Raw genomic sequence first — 20,433 nt, 5'->3', positions numbered from 1 at the left:
GAGATCAAAACAAAACACACCACCCGTCACCTCCCGTATTTGATTTGTCCTCATGACCAGACGTCCTCCTGTAACGTGTTGTCAGTGATTGCTCTTGGTAAACGGGATATAGAGGATTGAAACATACCTGGTACTGGTTGGAAGCCCTCATGTTCTTCACGATGTCCTCAGCCTTGGCCTCTGGGACACCCCTCTCCTCAGAAATGATCTGGCCCAGCACATTATGTACCTCACGGGCCATGTTGGCGGCGTCACCGCAAACATAGAAGTAAGCCTTCTTCTCAAGGAGCTCGTTGATCTCCTTGGACCTTTCCTTCAGCCGGTGCTGGACATAGACCTTCTTGTTGCTCTCGCGAGAGAAGGCAGTAACAATCTCGAAGCTGTCTCCCATGACCTGCTTGGCCTCCTCCCACTCCTTGGAGTACAAGAAGTCCTCGGTGGACTTGCGGCAGCCAAAGAACAAGATGGTCTTACCAACGGTCTGACCGTTCTCAACCATCTTTCTGCGCTCACGGACGAAACCTCTGAAAGGAGCAACACCGGTACCAGGGCCAACCATAATGACAGGCTTGAGGGGATCCGAGGGCAGCTTGAAGTTGGAATGGCGGACGTGGACGGGGACGTGGATACCATCGTACTTGTTGCGGGGACCAGTGATCTCGTAAGTCAAACCATAGGGGCTGGGATTGGGGTCGCCGTTCTGCTTCTGCTTGAGAGCCAAGAGGTAGTTGGTAGAGACACCGCGGAAAGGATCTTCACGACCGGGGAGCTTCTGCTCCTCGACGACGCAGGTGATGGATATCTTCTTGGGTTGCTCAAGGGAAGAGGACGAGATGGAGTAGTAACGGGGTTGCAGCTTGGTGATGCCCTCAATGAAAGCGGAGAAGGGGACGTTGGACCACTTCTGACCCTTGCCAACAATTTCCAGAACGCGGCCGATGTTGAGATGATGAACGTTGATCTTGTCGTGGAAGTAGTCCTTGTCACCACCGAGCTTGGTCATCTCAGCCTTGGAAGCCTCGTCGGGAGCGAAGGGGGCAAGAGTAGCGAGAAATTGACGAGAGACAGGAGCGCAGATTTCCATGTGGTAGCGAACAATGGCATCGAAGGTGGTGGGGGTCGGGAAGGGGACCTTGGCGGTGGGTTCCAGGGCCTTGACAGAGATAACATCCTTGCGCTTTTCAGTGAGACCCAAGACATTGAGGAACCGGTCGACCTCCTCGCCAGGGTTGGTGGGCCAAACAGCGAGATGGTCACCAGTCTGGTAGCTGAGATTAGAGGCGCTGATGTCGACTTCCATGTGAAGGCAGTTGCGGTCCTTGACGTTGAACAACTCGTAGGATTCGGCGATAGGGGCGATGTAGGGGTTGTGCGCGTTGAAGGGGCCCTTGGGGGTACCATCGAGGTGGGTCTTGTTGGGCTCACCAAGGTAGACCTCAGGGGACTCGGCAGTAAGAGTGTCACGTTCAACGATACCAAATACGGGCTCATAGACAGCCTCGCGCTCCTCAAGACCCATCTTCTCAGCGAGAGCCTTCCACATGGGGTCCTTCCAAGCCAAGAAATCCTCTTCCATGGTGCCAGCGCCATCGTCACCCTCGCCAGCCTGACCAATGCGGTGGGCACCCAGCTTCTGAAGGGCCTTGTCCACGTTGCGAACCATGATGTTGTAGTGCTCATAAGTGTTGTTGCCAAGACCGAAAGCGACGTAGTTCAGGTTGCCAAGAGCGGGTTCGTTGTCCAAAGTGAATTGCGGGGAGTCCCCGTTGATGAACTCGTAAAAGTCAACAGCGTTGTCGGTGGGCTCGCCCTCACCGTAGGTGGCAAGCACAAACATGACGACCTTGTCCTCAGGGATGGCATCGAGATTGTCATAGTCGTAGTCCTCCAAGTCGGCAACCATGGTCTCGAGGCCATAACGGCTCTTGCCCTCCTTTGCGAGTCTCGAGGCGTAGTCCTCAGCGGTGCCAGTTTGCGATCCATAGAAAATAATGCAGTTCTTGCCAGACTCCTCCATCTTCTCGAGAATGTTTCTTGTCTTTCCAGCCTTGGCGCCACTGGCGGCCGCGAGAGAGCTGGCATAGGGGTCCTTGGCGACGCCCCAAAGCTTGCCCTTGGTGAAGTATGCCACCGTCCCCAAGAGGATGGCGGCTAGGACAATAATGTCCAGCGTATCGAGTTCAGCCATGGCGACGGTTCACGGACTGCAGAACGGGGGCTCAATGACGGCGTAGGAGTGTTATCGGTGTGTTTCTGAGGCCGTCCCGGGAGCCGGAAACGGGAGAGAGCTCCTCAAGTTAAGGAGGAGCGGTGCCGCCGATGCGATCGGATCGGGGCAGGCGGATTGGAAACGGCAAACGTTAGCCGTCCAGTGGTCGCGGTGTCGGATCGGCGCGGGCGAAAGCGCCAATTCAACGGAAGACAAACAAGCGCCGACCTCCAAGCGTGTGGCTGTCAGACGGCAGACAGGCACAAGTCTCAGGGGAGGGACAAGGCGGAGGGGTTAAGCGGCTGGTCGACGGGGAGGCTGCTCGAGTGAAGAGAATACAAATAAAGGAAGAAGAAGAAGAAGAAAGGGGGCAGTCGCTTGAGGGAAGAGGCAGTCAACCAGAGAATCAAGTAGAATTTTATTCAGCGGTACGGGATTGCGGCGGTCTTACTTTATCGACAGATAACCACATGCTGGCCCCGGGACGCTAGCCTCAACCTTCCAGGGTCCCGGGGCCCGGGCTTTTTCCACACCCGTCGGGTGCCATCTGTCAACTCCACCATCTCCGACGAGATCCATATCCGCCCAGCCTGGCAGCCAAGCAACCGCACAGCCTACCTAGCGCTGGAACGCTTCATCAGACGAGACGAGGCTTTGCGTGACGTGCCGTTTCATCGGAGCCGCAAGGCTATTCCCGTCAGTCCGCCAAAGTGCTTTAATATCTGCCTCCAGCCTGGAACACAAGATGACTCGGGGAGCGGTTTTCCTCAACGTGCGACGGCCGCCGGACCAGCCCAGCAAACGGCGAGCTCGCCTGGCCTCCAGTTGTTGGCACAGTCAGCAATAAATTGCGCGAAAGGGTCTCCACTCGTTCCAAATCGAGTCAGACGTCGTTTCGACGTGGAGTGGTATTTTAACATACGCCGTACATTACGCGCCCCGCCGGCACCTTGCGAAAGTGTACGCTGCGAGAGATCTACGATACCTACCTACCTACCGTACCCCATAATGTTGTTTGATATCTGGCCTGTTCTTCTGAAGATCTTGCATTCGCCATTGGACTCCGTTTGTTCATGAACGAACACAGGCATCTCGATTTTCTTCCAAGATACCCACACAGAAGCGACTGGGAGGAGGGAAAAGAATGAGGGCAAGTGGAAGGTGGGAGCCAGCAGTTGAGAGAACCCAACAAGGAGGGCGGCTGCAACGAGAGCATCCCCCGCACCAACAAGAAAGCTGAAGAACTTTTACAGTGTAGGATTGATTTGGACAGCGAAGCCCGGGCCGTGGAGGTGGTCCTTGGCACCCCCACATGGAATCCGGTGCAGAACCGAGTCCGCGATCGCTGCATTCACTGCATCGGTAGTATCAGCTTCAATATCTCTTGGTGATTCGGCAGCTGTTTCTGTCGCAGAATCACTGCCAAATCCCAAGTTTCTCTATCATGTTCCAAGGGTTCAGACCAGCCAGAGTCGTGTTTGTGGTGGGAGAATATGTAGGGGACACCTGGCACAAAGTTGACTTGAAGCCATGTCTGCCCGATCAGATTCCGCCATTTCTTGATGAATTCCCAATGTCCCATCTCCAGCTTGTTGCTGCTGACCACCTCTCTACTGTCGGACGGCATCGTGTCGTGTGCTGTCCCCGCGATGGCGTCCACTACCGCAACCAACCTCGTGGTCAACCCCTCCCACTTCGGCTCGAATTTTGGCCCCGCGCAGAACCGCAAAAGGCGGGGACCCCACCACTTGGCCGGGACAAACAAGCTTGCCCAGCGTGCGAGGGTTCGGGATCACCCCGGGAGGCTTCGGACGGCAATGATATCGGGAGTCGAAGTCGTTGGGAGGGTCGTCACATGGGATCAGGGGAAAGTGGAGGTTTGCGATTCAAGACCAAGGACATGGTCGACGCTAGGATTATGCACCATGTCCAACCCCAAAATCCCCCAACTTTTGCTACACTCTATTTTCGGGGTAGCGCCGGCGCGACGGGGCTTCGCGGGGATATCGCTTCTTGTCGCTTCTTGAGTAGCCGAGAACACGACGACCTTCGGCAACACTGCCTTGGTATTGGTTCTGTGTTGTAATACCGAGTGCTCATCGATCATCGTCGCGAGCCCAGCTGCATACATCATCACTCCGACTGCTGCATATGTTTGATGACATGACAGCTCAAAGGTACACAAACGAGCCTTTGGAGGAGGTGGTCAGACGGGATCTGATATGTTCGGCAGACGAACTGGCGCTTGCTCGGCACGTCCCGAAATCGAAGATGTCTGTGCTGGTAGTGAGATGGCAGGTGAGCACAGGATGCGGATGGCTTGCTGCAGCTGCTGGTGTATCGTAATGACTTTGGAGACATATGTATTAATATCTCACAGAGCTAAGGGGTTTGCAAGACATTCTGGTAAGTTCTGAGCCATCATACGAACAATTTGTCTGTATAACCTGCTGGAAAGTGCTGTGTGACGGAGCACACATAAACTAGCTCTCAACCTCGAGGCTAGGCAGCGCATGTTTTATAGTTGTCAAATGACACTAGATGCAAGAGCAAGGCAGGCCAATCGTTCATAGACTACTGAATGAGCACACACTTCAACTGTGCATGTGTGAGGTTGAGGTCCAAGTCCATGAGAGGTCAAAGCTGTGAGGTGAAGTCGGATGACAGGCTGACAGCCCGGCCATCTGATATCTGATTGGCTCAGCCAGACGACAGCCCCAGTTTAGGGAGGAGTTCGGCCCATCTCTGATTGGCTGCCAAACAATTTAGCCCCTGAAGGTCCCTTGCGTTCTGGCAGCCCTGCATCAACACGGTGGACCTGGGCGGCCAGTGAATCGCCAGTCGCACTGTCGCGAGCAGCTCACGTTGTCAACCCACCTCGACTTCCATCAGACAGGTCTCCTTCCTGTCTGGACAGGACGCAATTGTCAAAAAGGCCACTCCTTCCGACCCCCTCGCTGCCGAACGAAGCAGCCGCATTGCCAGGAGTAGCAACGGATCATGCAAGAAGTGACGTCTGAAAAATGGGTGAGTTGAAGTTGCCCTTCCCCCACCATGATAAGCGGCGGCCATCTTGTGCGGGCAAGGCGCGGGCGGGTGGCTTTCGGCCTCCGGGCCTTCCTTGAACCGACCTCCTGCCGCCGCCGTCTCCGCCCGGTTTCAAGGGCCACTCCACTTGGCCCTCCAGCCTGGCACATCATGTCGACTGCCGACTGCCTCATAGTGCCAGTCTTGCTGACTAGCCACCCACAGCTCCGTCTCAAACGACGTTGCCTGACCACGAGCCACTGAAGTTCTCGCCCCGCGCCGTCACCAGACTAGATGAGGAGGACGAAGACTGGCAGAGAACCTTACGGCCCGCCGTCCTTGAACCGAGGAGCGTTGCGCATTCCCGAGAATCGTCCCTCGACAAGTTTCAACGCACCCACCCACATGTGCCGCCGCCTCGGGGTGCCCTGGGAGGCGTTATTGAGCGAGTTGTTGATCCCAGAGCTGCCTCGTACGGCCATCACCGGCAGACCTCGATTGTTCATGGCATAGGAATCCATCACTCGAGGAACGGCAGCCTTGCCAGCTCTTCCTCGAGCCCTCTCAGTCCGCAGATGATTGCTGCCGCTGGCGCAGGTCTCACACCTGATAGGACGGATATGCATATTCAAGCCTTCTCACGGACGGAGGGTGATACCGGGCCAGGATCACGCCCTGTTACTGCTCTCTCCAATGCTACGACAGCGGTCCTGAACCCGGGGCCTGGTTATCCCGAAAGAACTTCATCGGCAACTGATATGTCAGGCGCCCCAGCACCAACCAGGGGAACTCTGGAGAGAATGCACAGTGGCAGTGGGCGGTCACGCCGTGATCATTCTCATCATCATTCGCATTCATCACGGGCCTCCAAGGATGAGCAAAAGACCGTGGGGGAATACGCGCTCCATGTGCTTTTCACCTCGTTCATTGCCCAGGCAGAAGAAAAGCTGAACGAGTGTATAACGGTCCCGTTCGAACCGGAGCCGAATGTCGAACAGATCTGCGGGCCAGGGGCGGACCCTGCGTTTGACCAACTCATTGTAGCTCTTGGGCACATCTCCAAGCAGAAGCCAAAGCCATTGATCGATAGTATGATGCTGTGGCGCAAGAGCAAGAGCGAAGCGGCCGGCGAAGCCCGAGGACAGCTACACCAGCATGCTCGTATCAATCCTGCACCCCATCCTGGACTATTACAACGACGTAACACGGAACCTGTACAGCCCATGTCCGCACAAGGTGGCCCGGAAGCTGGTGGGCAGATGGGTCTGGCAGCCAGGCAGGATTTCGTCGCACAGGCAGAGCGCCGGTCGACAGTTTCCATCTATGTGCTCTGCCGGGTTCTCCTTGAGGTCATGTCACAAAGCACGCTGGCCTCCATCACGCCGGAAATGGAGGAGAAGCTGGAATCGATCATTTTCGGCCAGTTGAAGATGTCAGAGACAGAGCAGCTGATGCTGTCGCCTCTGAAACTGGCCAACTGGAATTTGTTCGCTCAGCTCCTTGGTGTCATGAGCGACATCGACTTCAACAGCGTGACTGCCCGATTCGTCACCGACTTGGATCGCTCACTGCAAGAGTTGGCGGCTAGAAGCCCCCATGTCGAAAGCAGACTAGAGCTTGTTCTGGGCGGCATGAAGCATCTCCGCATCAAAACTTCACCGGCGGCAGCGTGGGATCAATCCTGCGACTTCATGGCATCTCTTGGCAAGCTGTTTGGTCGGTCCAAAGGTGGCAGGGTCAAATCGGCCTTCTGCCAGGTCCTCGAGATGCTCATGCTGCCCATTGCAGCTGAAGCAAACAACAGTGATATTGCTCACCCAAAGTGGGCCGAGGTTCTCTCCACCATCTGTCCTCGTCTGGCAGAAATCATGGCCAAGCCACGGCACTGGATCTACGCCTTTCCCCTGACTGCCACTATGCTCTGCGTCTCCCCCCCAGAAACTTTTGTCAGCCAATGGAACCAGCTGATCTACCCGTTGCCACCCAAACTCAAGGACCGAGAGACTAGGCCAATATGCATGCAGGTCGTTTCTAGACTCGTGTGGACATACCTCTACCGCACAACAGAGAGCAATAACGGGCCTACAAAAAGGTTGGATGATGTGATGAGGACGGTGCTTCCGAATCCCAAGAAGCCTTACAGTGCGACAGACACCGCCGTTATTGAGCCTCTGATACAGATCATTAGATTTGTTGGATATAAACACCCCGAACACTGTTTCAAGACTATCATCTTCCCCTTGATCAGTGCTGATCTATTCGAGAAAAAGGACAGGGAACTCAGAATCGAACAACTGGATCCTGACCGGATGGTTGTGGGAATCCGGGCTTTTCTTACTGTTATGGCGGACTTGGAGAAGGGCGACAAGGGCAAACCGCCATTTCCGCAGACATACGCTCATACTCATGCTCATGAAGTGATGACACCAACCTCGCCAGTACTGCAATCGCCCGTGGGCGCTCCAACAGTTCCCCCAGCGGCGTTGTCTGCTGGAGAGCAGCTCTCTAAGCCAGTCATGATTTCTTCTCTGACCCGAGAGGTCCGGGCGAACTACAACAAGTTCTGTGAAATTCTCAACAAAATCACCATCATCTGCGATAATACTTTTGGTGGCCAGGCAGCATTGGACGAGAAGTTTGAGAGGTTCAACAGCCCTGGTCCCAAAACACCCATTACCGAAACCTTCAACTTTAGTCGGCGAGATGACCATTCGAATCCTCAGGACCAGAAGCAGGCATTCTATGAACTACTTCACGTAGCCGTACAGGCCATACCTCGATGTCTGTCTCCAGACATACCCATACCTTTCAACACTCTCATCAATCTGCTCTGTACCGGAACGGCCCATGTCCAATCAAATATTGCCGAATCCTCGGCGCGGTCTCTGAAGGCTATCGCTCGACAGTCGCATGCCCATCAGGTCACAATGGGCTTCGCACGGTTCATCTTCAATTTCGATGACCGCTATTCAACCATGTCAGATGGCGGCATGTTGGGACCTGGCCATATTGAGAAGACTTTGATGCTCTATATCGAACTTCTTCATATCTGGATTGAGGAAATCAAGCAAAAGACGAGGGAGGCCACGACTGAAAACGGTGAGCCCACTGGCGATAAGCGTGGGATCAAACTTGACTTGTCCAGCGTATGGGCAGAAGTCGATCAAGTCGAGGCACATGGCCTGTTCTTCCTATGCTCACAATCTCGACGTGTTCGATATCACGCGGTCAACGTGCTACGATTGATCAGGGAGTTTGACGGTGTCTTAAGAAAGCCAGGCGGTGGTGGGCAAGAGACACAGAGACTTATTGACATCCTCGAAAATGACTCCATGCAAGTCATGAACTTCAATGATGAACAGTTATCAGTAGCGGAACGCAGCCGCCAGCAGCGAGGGATGCAGACAAACAGCCAAGGAGCCTTGATCGAACTCTGCACCAGCGATATGTCCTATGACACAACCCTGTGGTTCAAGATCTTCCCCAACTTTATCCGAATCGCCTTTGACAAATGCCCCTTCACTATCACATTAACACGAGATTTAGTCTGCGAGCGGATTCTTCAGCTTTACAAGGTCATCACAGTACTCTCGGAGCCATCACGAGGGTTACATTACAACGACATTAATAGTGCCCGCCTCACAGCCAAGACGCCAACAAGCCAGCAAGAGGGTGTTGTTGAGCAGTGGAAGCTGTACCTTGTATTTGCGTGCACAACGTTGGCAGATCCGGGTAGTGGTCCCAATGGAGCGAGCAATGGGCAACATGGTCGAAAGGGGTCTACGGCTGCCGAAAAGATTGGTTCAGCCCGCACTCTCTTCAAATACCTAAATCCCTTGCTCTCCGTCTCGTCCGCCTCGATACGGGAAGCAGTAGTAATAGCGATGGGCTCTATCAACGTCCACATCTATCGCACTCTTCTCGAGGAACTTCAAGGCCATGTCGGGCGCTGCAATGATGACGCTAGGCAACGGATTCATCAGCGTACCAACAGCAGTCCGCGACGGAACCGAAAGATGGATATATTACGGACTGAAATCACTCATGTCTACAAGTTGACATCACACTTCTTGAAGCAACAGGAAGTGTATCAGGATGAGTGGATTCTCAATAATCTGGTCGGATATGCCAGGGACCTCAAGATCTTTTTGATGGATGGAGAAGTTCAAATGGACTGGGAGTTCCAGAAACTCAGGCGTCATTATTGCGGGCTTATGGAGGAGCTTTTTGAGGGTATTAACCGAACCGATGATCCATCTAGATGGATGACATTTGAAGCTCGAAAGTCGGCATTTGCTCTGATGGAGGATTGGTGCGGTTTCTCGCCGAACCAGCCACAAATCCGACAAAGAGAAGACAACATGAGGAAGTCAGTGATTGATCAAAAGGCTGTGGGTGAACGTGGCACTGTCACGGCAGCTATGGAGATTGAAAAGAGGAACCTTAGAACGGCGGCACTCAGTGCCATGGCGTCTCTATGCGGCGGACCCATCAGCCTTACCACCGACGGTAGCTCTTCTCGGCAGTTCGATGTGAGGCGGATGCTGGCTTGGATTGAGGCCATCTTCAATTCTGGCAGCGATCGTATGAATGTCATCGGCAGGAGAGCTCTCAAGAACCTGATTGTCCACAACCAGGAGTTTGTATATCTCCTCGAACACTGCATCTCGCGATGCTACCTTGCTGAAGTGCCCAAGGTGCTGGAGAGTTACTTTACTGTCGTGACCGAGGTCATTCTGGAGCACCCCGAGAACCCCTGCCCCTTTTGGAAGCTTCTGGGTCTTTGTCTGTTTATGCTGGGTAACGACCAAAGCAAGATCAGATCTAAGGCGGCACACCTCCTTCGAGCACTTGAAGAGCGCCAACCACAACCCAAGAGCTCCAAACTCCAAGACTTCGACATTAGTATATCGGATAAGACAAAGGCTGTCTATAAGCTCGCTCAGTTCGAGATATCCAAGAGGCTGGCCAAACGACACACCGAACTGGCGTTTCACATCTTCTCCGAGTTTACGTTCTACTTTAAGGAACAACAAGGATCAGCCCAAAGGAACATCGTGGCTGTCATCCTTCCTTGGGTACAATCAGTCGAACTCAAAGTCGACCCGAATGGCGGTCCAATTGCCCAGTCATATGTACTGCTGGCCAACCTGCTTGAGCTCACCATCAAGTCTAGTGCGGCTTTGCACAATGAAGTGCAGGCACTCTGGCAGGCGTTGGCTACGGGACCTCATCCTGGGAATGTGAGACTCATCCTCGATTTTATCATGTCGCTTTGTCTTGAGCGGAGGGAGCAGAACTTTGTAGAATATGCCAAGCAGATTGTGGTCTTTTTGGCGAGTACCAGTATCACCCCGGGCAACAAGGTGGTGGAATTCTTGTTGTCGCAGATCACGCCTAAGACGATGGTTCCGAATGAGAAGCGGGAAGCTTCTCCTCCGCCGCCGGATAATATTGAGAAGCTGCCTTACTATGCGGATTTGGCCGTAGTCCTTCCTGTTGGTACGAAGCAGGCTGGCTTTTCGCTTGGACAACTGTCTTTGATCTTGTTGGTGGATCTCATGGTTGCGCCTGTGAGCCTTACCGCGGAGAATGTCCCTAATCTTTTGCAGGTGGTGACGGTGCTCTGGGATCACTACACGCCACTGGTGCAGGAGCAGGCTCGGGAGATGCTAGTGCATTTGATTCATGAGCTTGTCATCTCTCAGCTTGATGATGATGCCCCGGTGGAGACAAGGAAGTCGATTGAGGATCTCATTGATGCTATTCGACGCCATGACCGATCTGTGGTGTGGGGGTACGAGGACAGCAATGGCAAGGTCAACGAGCATGACAATAAAGTCCCTCCGAGTATGGAGTATTTGACTACCGAGGTTGTCAAGACTTTTGAGCTTACCTTCCCTGGCATCAAAGACCAATGGGGCCGGCTATCACTCACGTGGGCAACCTCGTGTCCTGTCAGACATCTTGCCTGTCGGTCTTTTCAGATTTTCAGGTGTATTCTCACTTCGTTGGATCAGCATATGCTTGGGGACATGCTCGCTCGCTTGTCGAACACTATTGCGGACGAGGATATGGAGATTCAGTCGTTTTCGATGGAGATACTCACTACCTTTAAGACCCTGATCGTCAAGCTTGATGCAGAGAAGCTGTTGGCTCTTCCACAACTCTTCTGGACGACATGTGCCTGTCTGGAGTCAATCAATGAGTGCGAGTTTCTGGAAGCGGCGGAGATACTGAATGAGTTCTTGGACAAACTGGACTTTGGGTCTGCCAATGTGCGAAGGCTTCTCTATGATGGACAGCCTTCCAAGTGGGATGGGCCTTTTGAGGGTTTGCAGCCACTTCTTTACAAGGGGTTGCGGTCGTCGACGTGTCTTGACTCGACATTGCGGACGCTGGAAAGACTTGTGCAGTTGCCGAGCGATGCCCTGATTGGAGACGATACTCGTCTGTTCTTTACCATCATTGCCAACTTGCCAAGGCTTCTGAATGTTATTGATCAGAAGATATTGGAGGAAGAGGTGGTTCAGACGGCGAACTCGCTGATGAGTGTGGCGTATGAGCGAGACTTGAGGAGTATTGCGCTGGTTCTTGACAAGTACCTGGCGAACATGTACTCCTCTGGGGAAGATTTTGTCTCGCAGATGCTGGCGGCTCTTCAAGACTACTTTCTGCCAGCACTTGACTTTCACATGATTGCCATGCTGATGGGCTTCCTGACCAACGCGACTGCCTGGGTCAAGATCAAGACGATGAGGATTCTCAGGGTAATCATCCCCGAAGTCGACATGAGGAAGCCGGAAATCGCGAGCCATGGCTCAGATATGATTTCACCCTTGCTACGACTGTTGCAAACAGAGTACTGCATGGAAGCCCTCGAGGTTCTTGATAACATCATGACCATGTCCGGTTCCACCATGGACAAGCAGCACCTCCGCATGAGCATGACCCGACCCACCTCCAAGGCCGTCCGAAAAGAATACGAGCGCACTCAAAGTCTCTTTGGCATCCCAGAAACTTCCGGTTGGGCGGTTCCCATGCCAGCCAAAAAGACTGACTCTACCCGCGCCAACATCCACGCCGCATTCTACATGTGCCAGTCGATCGAAGGCATAGCCGCCGAGCCAACCCCAACGCCCGAGGTTGAATTCCACAACGATGAGTTCCCCTATGGCTATTTCTCCACCTCGGACAGGGCGGACACCATGATGTCAGACGACATAAGGGATAACCCCCCCATGGGCGACCTCGTCTCCAAACTTGACAGTCTAGACGACTTCTTCGACGACCTCTCCACCAGCCCACCGTCCGATGGCCGTTCCTCCAGGACAGTGACAGAATTCTCTCCTGACGCCTTCGAATCCGACGCTCAACTCTACGACGAGCAAATCCTCCCTATTCTGCACCAGGCTTCCTCAAACACAAGTAGCATGTCCTTCCAAAACGGCTTTGCCGATCGCCCCTCTTTTGTTTTACCAACAAACGGTCTAGTAGCAGCCAACACGATGACGCCGGGGGCGTTCTCGGTAACTATGACCGGCACTGGAGGCGGCCCAGGTCCCGCAAACATCACCCCTCCAAGCGCTATCCTCCGTCCTGGTCTTCACGCTCGTTCGGTAACTTCCCCTTCGGCACCGTATCACCATCAGCTGGATTTTGCCTCGGATGACGAGCATGATACACCCCAGCAGCAGAATTTTGTGGAGGATGTCTTTTCTGATGGGGATGATGAACGCCCAACTACGGATGGAGGGAATGGGAATAGTAGTCCGTTTTTCTTGGAGAGCATGATTAGGAAGGGGGGCTTGAGAGGAAGGTTGAGGGGGGTGGGGACTGGAGGGGCAAGGGAGAGGTTGCCTAGTGTGCAGGGGGTGTCACCAAGATCTCAACAGCAGTCACGAGCGCCGTCTGCAATGGGGGGAGAGGGATTTGAGGGGGCGAGGGAGCAGGGGATGGTGTTGCAGCAGAGGTTGCAGATGGGTAGTTTTGGGGGGCAGGGGTTTGGGAATAGGGAGTTGTTGTAGGGGGGAGAGGGTTTAGGACGAGGAGCCTGAGCTTGTTGCAATCAAGGCCGGCGAGGGTTTAGTTTTCGACTTCTACCGTCATCATTGGGGGAAGGGGGAAGCGAAAAGGAGGGCTGTATGATGATGGTGTTTGTGTAATGAACATGGGGGTGATCTGGGGACAGAGATGAGGAAACATATAGGGATGAAGGAGATGGGTAAGGGGATGAGGCACGATGATTTATATATGTAATGTAGCTGTTTATATCAATATTGAGTAACCTGACATACAAATGGCACTGAAGTTGCCGACGCACTTGTATGAACACCAATTATGTTGGTTCGCTGCTTGGCACTTGGTGTCAACTGGCGCTCAAGCTGCCGTGCCATATCTCTCTCTCACCTTCCAGGATGGTTCGTTTTCACTCATCGAACTTGGCCTTTCAAAACACCACTCGCCATGAGCAAACACTGAAAAGAAAAAACGATCATGTCGGCCTCAGACTCATTACCGGTTTACGATGGGCCAAAATGCCGCATTTGTTGCGATTTAATGCCCAACAGACAGATTCCCCTGCCCAACGGCAAATGGGTCGATGTCCAGAAACAGGGGAAAATAACGCTTTCCCTGGCTGTCTGGTTAAGTGATGTTTACGAATCGGCCAAGACGTGCGTCAATTGTAAGGTCATGATTGAAGCATTGGAATGTTTTGAAGGAAAGGACCCAAGGTTGGAGGATGATATGTTTACTGTTGATGGCCGGGTTGGGACGTCGCTCAAGCTCGAGTACAATCTCGCTGATGACGAATATTTGAGGTTTATTGAAGTATTCTCTGATACTGGTGAGAAGATTCCTTGAATGGTGCGTAAGGTGGTGGGAGGCTGACATTGTGAGATAATAGAATCGGAGAGTTGTCTGGGTAGGGCGACGTTTATAGAGGCTGATATTAACCCGAGGAAGGCGGCGGAGATTGCGAAAAGACGATTGAGGGAGTGTGTTGATTCTCATGATGAGTGTAGGATGGGGAGGAGGGGATTCATTCCTACGAGGGTTGTGGATGTTGGTACTGGGGATGGTCTGCCGCGGTTAGTTGAGACCACGGAGGATATGAAAGACACTGACTACGTTGCTTTGAGTTATTGTTGGGGGTTGGCCCAGTCCCTTACAACGACCAAAGCGACATTGCCAAACAGGCTTGAGGGTATTCCGTGGGAAGATATACCCAAGACCCTGCACGAGGCGATCGAATTTGTACAACACCTGGGCCTATCGTATATATGGATTGATGCCCTCTGCATCATCCAGGACGATGGTTTAGATTGGGAGAAGGAGGCAGCTCAGATGAAAAACGTCTACGAGAACGCCTTGTTCACGCTCTCTGCCACGTCTGCCCCCGATGTTGCTACCGGTTGCTTCCTAGCCCGAAATAATCCCGTTCACGAACTGCACTCGGCGAAGCCGCAGCATACCTACTACGCTCGTCGTCCCTGTTTTGATACCCACAGCAAGCTTTTCTCCTACTCCGTCGACACCGAGATTGAAATGGACAACTATCCCGCTATGACACGGGGTTGGATCTATCAAGAGCGTCTTCTCTCGCAACGAATCCTCTATTGCGCCTATGATGAGTTGATCTGGGAGTGCCGGAATACGATCACATGCGAGTGTAACCCGACAAGCCTTCATCGTCACCACGGAGGCAACGCCATCGTTAGCTACAAGCGTCAAATGGGACACCTCTCCGATCCTACACAGTTCAACAAAAACAACTCCTCTTGTTTCCCTATCATCGATCTGTGGCTCAGCCTCGTGCAGAGCTACTCCCAGAGAGTCTTCACAAAATATACCGACCGTCTCATTGCTCTTTCTGGTATCGCTCAGAAATTCCAGCCTCTCAACATAGGGAATTACTACGCGGGCATCTGGTCTTCGGAAATCCACCACCAACTAGCCTGGACTCGCGATGCCAACCCCAAGGCATTACGCGTCAAGGAAGCGGCCCGAATCCCTGGTTCTCCTTCCTGGTCCTGGTGTTCCATCAACCAACCCTGCGTATTCGACGACGTCATGAACCCTCCCCGCATCAGCACCCGTCTCACAGCCCTAAACTACAAAGCCGAGCTCTCCAGCCCCGATCCCACCGGCCCAGTCTCATATGCCCGGCTGACCCTCTCCGGCCCCTGCGTCGAAGCAAAAATCGTCCTCGGCCCTCCCGTAGAACAGAACCCCAGCAGCCCCCTCAAAGCATACATCTCCCTCTGCAACAAACAATATCTCATAACGCCCGACATCCCCCAATGGCACAACGCCCCTCAGTCAGCCGACTCCTTAGCTGCCTCAGACGAAGTCTCCTGCCTAGAAATCTACATCACCAAAAAGGGGTTCAAGGACAACGTAAACGTCAACCCTGACTCTCCATGGGACGACCCAGAGCACCCGGATCAATACTACAATTACCGATTCCCATGGCTGGTTCTCAAATGGTCACCCCTCCATGATGCGTACCGCCGTGTGGGGATCGTCAACTTTGCAAATCGACCTTCGTTTGACCAGGAGGAGCAGGCGCCCGGGGAGATGATGAGGCATGCGGCGATGAGGGTCGTGGATATTGTTTAAGAAACGTAATAGCAGCACAGGTATGTCAAGATGACGACTTTTTCCTGGTCCCTAGTTGTCACAACCTTAACATCGGGAACGGTGGAGCAGTGCAAGGTCACCAACCAATCAGAACAAGGTCGCAGCGATCATGGGCAATAAGACTGGGAAGTGCAGTGATCACGGAAGTACGACCAATAAAGAACCAGAGAAGGATCATAGTGATCATTGTGATCATTGGGAAAGAGCGGAATGATCACCATGATCGGGGAGAATCACAAGTCTATATATACGGAGGAACTAGATAGCTCGTAGATAGTTCCGCAGTATGCAATTCACGCTTGTATTCACGGTATCTTGTGTTTACATTGAGACATCTTGCTGTGCACTGTTTAGCTGCACCGAACCAATTGTCAGAATTTACCTTCAACCAGTATCCCTTTCAGAGGTTCTGTACAGGGGTTCGTCATACGTTGCATACTCACTTCAACTCTGTCACGGATAAGTTGAAGGTGTCAAGTTAACGCCATGGCCGGAAACGTCAGTACTCAGGGGATCTCGACCCAACCCACCATCGACCAGCTTCTCGCTCGTATCCAAGAGCTTGAGGATAAGTCACGCCTTTCCCACGACACCCTTACGCAGGAGAACGCTATGCTCCACCAGGAGATTGGTACCTTACGCAAGGAGGGAGAGCGTGCCAGGCTCGAGGCACCCGATCGCTACGGAGGTGCAAAGGGAGAGCTGGGGGGATTTCTGATCCAGCTTAAGGCATACTTTCGGTACTACCCTTCTCGTTTCCCGGACGAGGAATCCAAGGTTGTGTACGCTGCGTCCAGGCTCAAGGACAAAGCACTCACCTGGTTCGAACCGATTTTGGGAGACTATTTCGACAACGAGCATAACGAGAGGGAGGATGTCACCAAGAAGTGCTTTAAGTCGTACGCAGGTTTAGAGAAGAAGATCACGGAGGTGTTTGGAGAGTATGACGAGGGCAGGCGTGCCCAGGAACGACTGGCCAACCTTAAGCAGACTCGATCTGCTGCCGACTACGCTGCGGTGTTCAGGACAGATGCACTCCGCAGCGTGATCAATGATGAAGGGTTGATGCAGTTGTTCTACAATGGGCTCAAGGAGGAAGTTAAGGATGAGCTGTATCGACTGGAGCAGCCGGAGACCATCGACGAATATATCGCAATGGCGGTCCGCATGGACGATCGACAATACCAGCGCCGCAGGGAGCGCAAGGGCACACGCGTGCAAGGACTTTACCGCCCTAACGAAAAGAGAAAGAGACGGCCTTATGGGACTCACGTCTCAGGGACTACTCACGCAGGACCCATGGAGGTCGATGCTATCCAGCGACAAAAGCCGCAAGGCCGGGGCCAGGGCAGAGACAACCTCAAGTGTTTCAACTGCGGCAAGGCAGGACACTTCAAGAAAGACTGCAGGGCACCCAAGCAACTCGGGTGGGAAAAGGAAATCGCGGCAGCCACCACATCGAAGGAACCGAGGGTTGTGGAGGTCGCAGCCATCGGGTACCAGCAAGACGAAGCGGTAGGCTTCGAGGAAGACTCTTACTGGCACGCCAAACAAGAGGAAGCAGAGTTCCAGGAGCTGCGGGAAGCAGTGGAAAGGCTGAAGGCGGAGCACGAAGAAGGAGATCTTCAGATACAGGCATTGCAGGAGCAAGTGGCACGAGTCACTGCGGAAATCGCCACGGAGGTCACCAAGGACGACAACCCTACGCAAGAGGAAGGACCTACCCGGTGGACGATGCCAGGGAAGCAATACGGCAAGCACAGGATCGCCGTCATGCAAGCATGGCCTGAGAAGCTCGAGTATAAGAGCTGGGAAGAATACTGGAAGGATAAGAAGGTCGCCAGCATTGGGATCGCGAAGTTGCCAGGAGACACACCCACACTCACGAGGTATATACCCTGTGAAGGAGACGCGGCACAACTTCATCCCACGCATCCGAAGCACAGGAGAGCACCTTGGTTCCAGTGCATTACACACGGATGTGTGGAGCACCACCAGAGCAAGTCGCTACACGGCCACTGGCCGGTACGCAAGGTGGGCAAGGAAGGCAAGCCACAGTCAGTCAGGAAGATGATGGCAAGGTGGGAAAAAGCCAATGAAGAGTTGGACGACTACCTGTTGTGGAAGGCAGGGAACGCAGTTCAACTGGGGAATGGATTCCAGGTAATCCAGTTTACGCCGAGAGAGGCAGGATGCTGCCTCGGGTATACAGACGAGAGGTACACGCTGGATAACGAAGTCTTGGGGCTAGGGATGGCACTATGGTGGTGCTCAAGCCCAGACTGCGCGCTACATTTGCGACAGAAGGTTAGGCGATACCACCAGGCCACCGAGCCTAGGGTATCGGCCAAGCAGCGGAAGTACTACCAATGGCATGCTCGACAAAATGCTAGGAAAGTAAGAGACGAAAGATGGGAGGAAGCCAGGCGGAGATGGTTGAAAGACTTCGTGTTGCTGGACAACCCGGAGCAGGAGGACGCTCTTGAACGACATAACCGCTTGGGAAACGACTCGCGGCCCTTCGCGGGGGCCGGCAACCTCTAACGGACCACGAACGGCATTTTCGGAAGCATCGGCGAAAGGCGAAGGTGTGGGACAACGACCCGATACTTATTAGCGAGGTCGCTGCCGCACAGAGAGGAGGCAAGAAAGACAAACGCCTCTGGGTCACAGCGCACTGGAAGGATATCCAGGCGGTGGCATTGGTAGACGGAGGTGCGGAGACGAACTTAATTTCGCCACAGTTCGTGCACCAAGCCAAAATACCATGGAAGAAAAAGAAGGAATGGATCGTTATACAAGGACCATTTCCGACGCAAAAAGTCTACAGAGAAACACTACCTCTGGACATCACAGTCGAAGGAAAAACGACTTCAGTTATATTCGACATTGTGGATATGGGACCCTCGAAGGATATGAAGACTACAACCCAGACATCGATTGGAGGGATGGTGGCCACCTACGACCAAGAGAACCTTGGAAGTATCCAGCCAACGATGGGAGATCAGGAGCACTCATGGAGCAGAGTGCGGGACAAGCACCCTCCACGGCACCACCGCAAGGAGCCCAAGAAGTAATGGTGTACTCCATCGACACAGGCGGCAAGATCGAAGAAGTAGGGTTAACGACGTTGGTGGAGATATCGGAGGTCAACAAGTATGCCTATTACAATAACGAGGAGAAAGGCGAGAAAAAGGCGGTACCAGTGGAATATCGAGGACACCCAGCCTTCACGGCCAAGCATTTGGAGGGACTTCCAGAGCGAGGACCGTGGGACCACGAGATCAAGTTAAAAGAAGGAGCCAAGTTACGGCTATTCAAGGTCTACCACACCAACGACAAGCAGAGTGAGGAGTTACGGAAGTACTTGGACGAGAATTTGAAGAGAGGACATATCAGGGAGTCCACATCGCCAGCAGGATACCCCGTATTCTTCGTGCCGAAGAAGGACGGTGGCTTGCGAATGTGTGTGGACTACCGCCAGCTGAATAACGAGACGGTGAAAAACAGCTACCCGCTACCGTTGATATCCAGGTTACGGAGTCAACTAGCTTGGGCGCGATACTTCACACGCTTGGATATGCCTGTCGGGTACGCTCATATACGGATCAAGGAAGGGGATGAATGGAAGACAGCGTTTCGCACACCCTATGGTCATTTCGAGTATCTCGTGATGCCATTCGGGTTGACCAATGCGCCCGCGATGTTCCAATCTCTCGTCGACCATACGATCCGGAAGTACCTCGACAAGACAGCAGTGTGCTATCTCGACGACGTTCTCATCTACTCACGCACTCTGGAGGAGCACAAGCGACACGTACGAGAGATACTCGACGCGCTACACGGAGCCGGACTCTCAGTTAATAAGGAGAAGGGCGAGTTCCACGTGCAGAAGACAGTATATCTGGGATATCTGATATCGCCAGGTGAGGTTCGTATGGAACCTGGGAAAATTGCGGCAGTCAAGGATTGGCCTACGCCGCAGTCACAGACACACGTCAGGGAATTCTTGGGGTTTACAAATTTCTATCGGATGTTTATCCGGGGATACGCAGGCATCGCACGACCACTCAACCACTTGACCAAGAAGGACGTGGAGTTCCGGTGGGGGCAGGAAGAAGAGCAGACCTTCCAGGAGCTGAAGGAAGCTATTTTGAAAGACCCGGTGCTCAAATTGCCAGACCCCAATCGACCATTCGAGGCCGAGGCTGATGCATCAGACTATGCGATCGGTGGACAATTGGGACAGCGAGATGACGACGGAAAGCTACACCCGGTAGCCTTCTTTTCGAAGGAGCTAGAAGGGGCACGTCAAAACTACCCAATCCACGATAAGGAGCTACTCGCCATCATCGAAGCGTTCGAGGAGTGGAGGCCATACCTCAGCGGCACCAACTACGAAGTACAGGTCTATACGGATCACAAGAACCTGCGATACTTCACCACTACGAAGGTCCTCAACGCACGGCAGACGCGATGGTCAGAGTTTCTCTCGGAATTTAATTTCCAGATCAACTACAAGAAGGGTTCGGAGAACGCCAGGGCAGATGCAC

At 53.3% G+C, this 20,433-nt stretch overlaps 3 protein-coding genes across 3 annotated transcripts; 2 read left to right on the top strand and 1 right to left on the bottom strand.

Moving 5' to 3' along the window:
• Positions 1–50: 50 nt before the first annotated feature.
• On the bottom strand, positions 51–2,188 carry QC762_603180 (uncharacterized protein; the record flags this gene model as incomplete). Its single annotated transcript, XM_062892006.1, has 2 exons — positions 51–68; positions 128–2,188. 2 exons carry the CDS (start codon positions 2,186–2,188, stop codon positions 51–53), a joined length of 2,079 nt encoding a protein of 692 aa, XP_062740471.1.
• Positions 2,189–4,828: 2,640 nt separating this feature from the next.
• Positions 4,829–13,564, top strand: TAO3 (Cell morphogenesis protein PAG1). The gene is made up of 2 exons (XM_062892007.1): positions 4,829–5,236; positions 5,461–13,564. The coding sequence occupies exons 1-2, from the start codon at positions 5,210–5,212 to the stop codon at positions 13,261–13,263; spliced, it is 7,830 nt and encodes a 2,609-aa protein (XP_062740470.1). The 5' UTR covers positions 4,829–5,209; the 3' UTR covers positions 13,264–13,564.
• A 113-nt stretch (positions 13,565–13,677) lies between these two features.
• Positions 13,678–15,916, top strand: QC762_603200 (uncharacterized protein). The gene is made up of 2 exons (XM_062892008.1): positions 13,678–14,084; positions 14,145–15,916. The coding sequence occupies exons 1-2, from the start codon at positions 13,733–13,735 to the stop codon at positions 15,857–15,859; spliced, it is 2,067 nt and encodes a 688-aa protein (XP_062740469.1). The 5' UTR covers positions 13,678–13,732; the 3' UTR covers positions 15,860–15,916.
• The last annotated feature ends 4,517 nt before the right edge of the window (positions 15,917–20,433 follow it).

This window comes from Podospora pseudocomata, chromosome 6 (genome assembly GCF_035222375.1).
Source record: "Podospora pseudocomata strain CBS 415.72m chromosome 6, whole genome shotgun sequence".
Classification (NCBI taxonomy): Eukaryota; Fungi; Ascomycota; class Sordariomycetes; order Sordariales; family Podosporaceae; genus Podospora; species Podospora pseudocomata.
The sequence above is the reverse complement of the archived record's forward strand: the minus strand, read 5'-3'. Positions and strand labels throughout refer to the sequence as shown.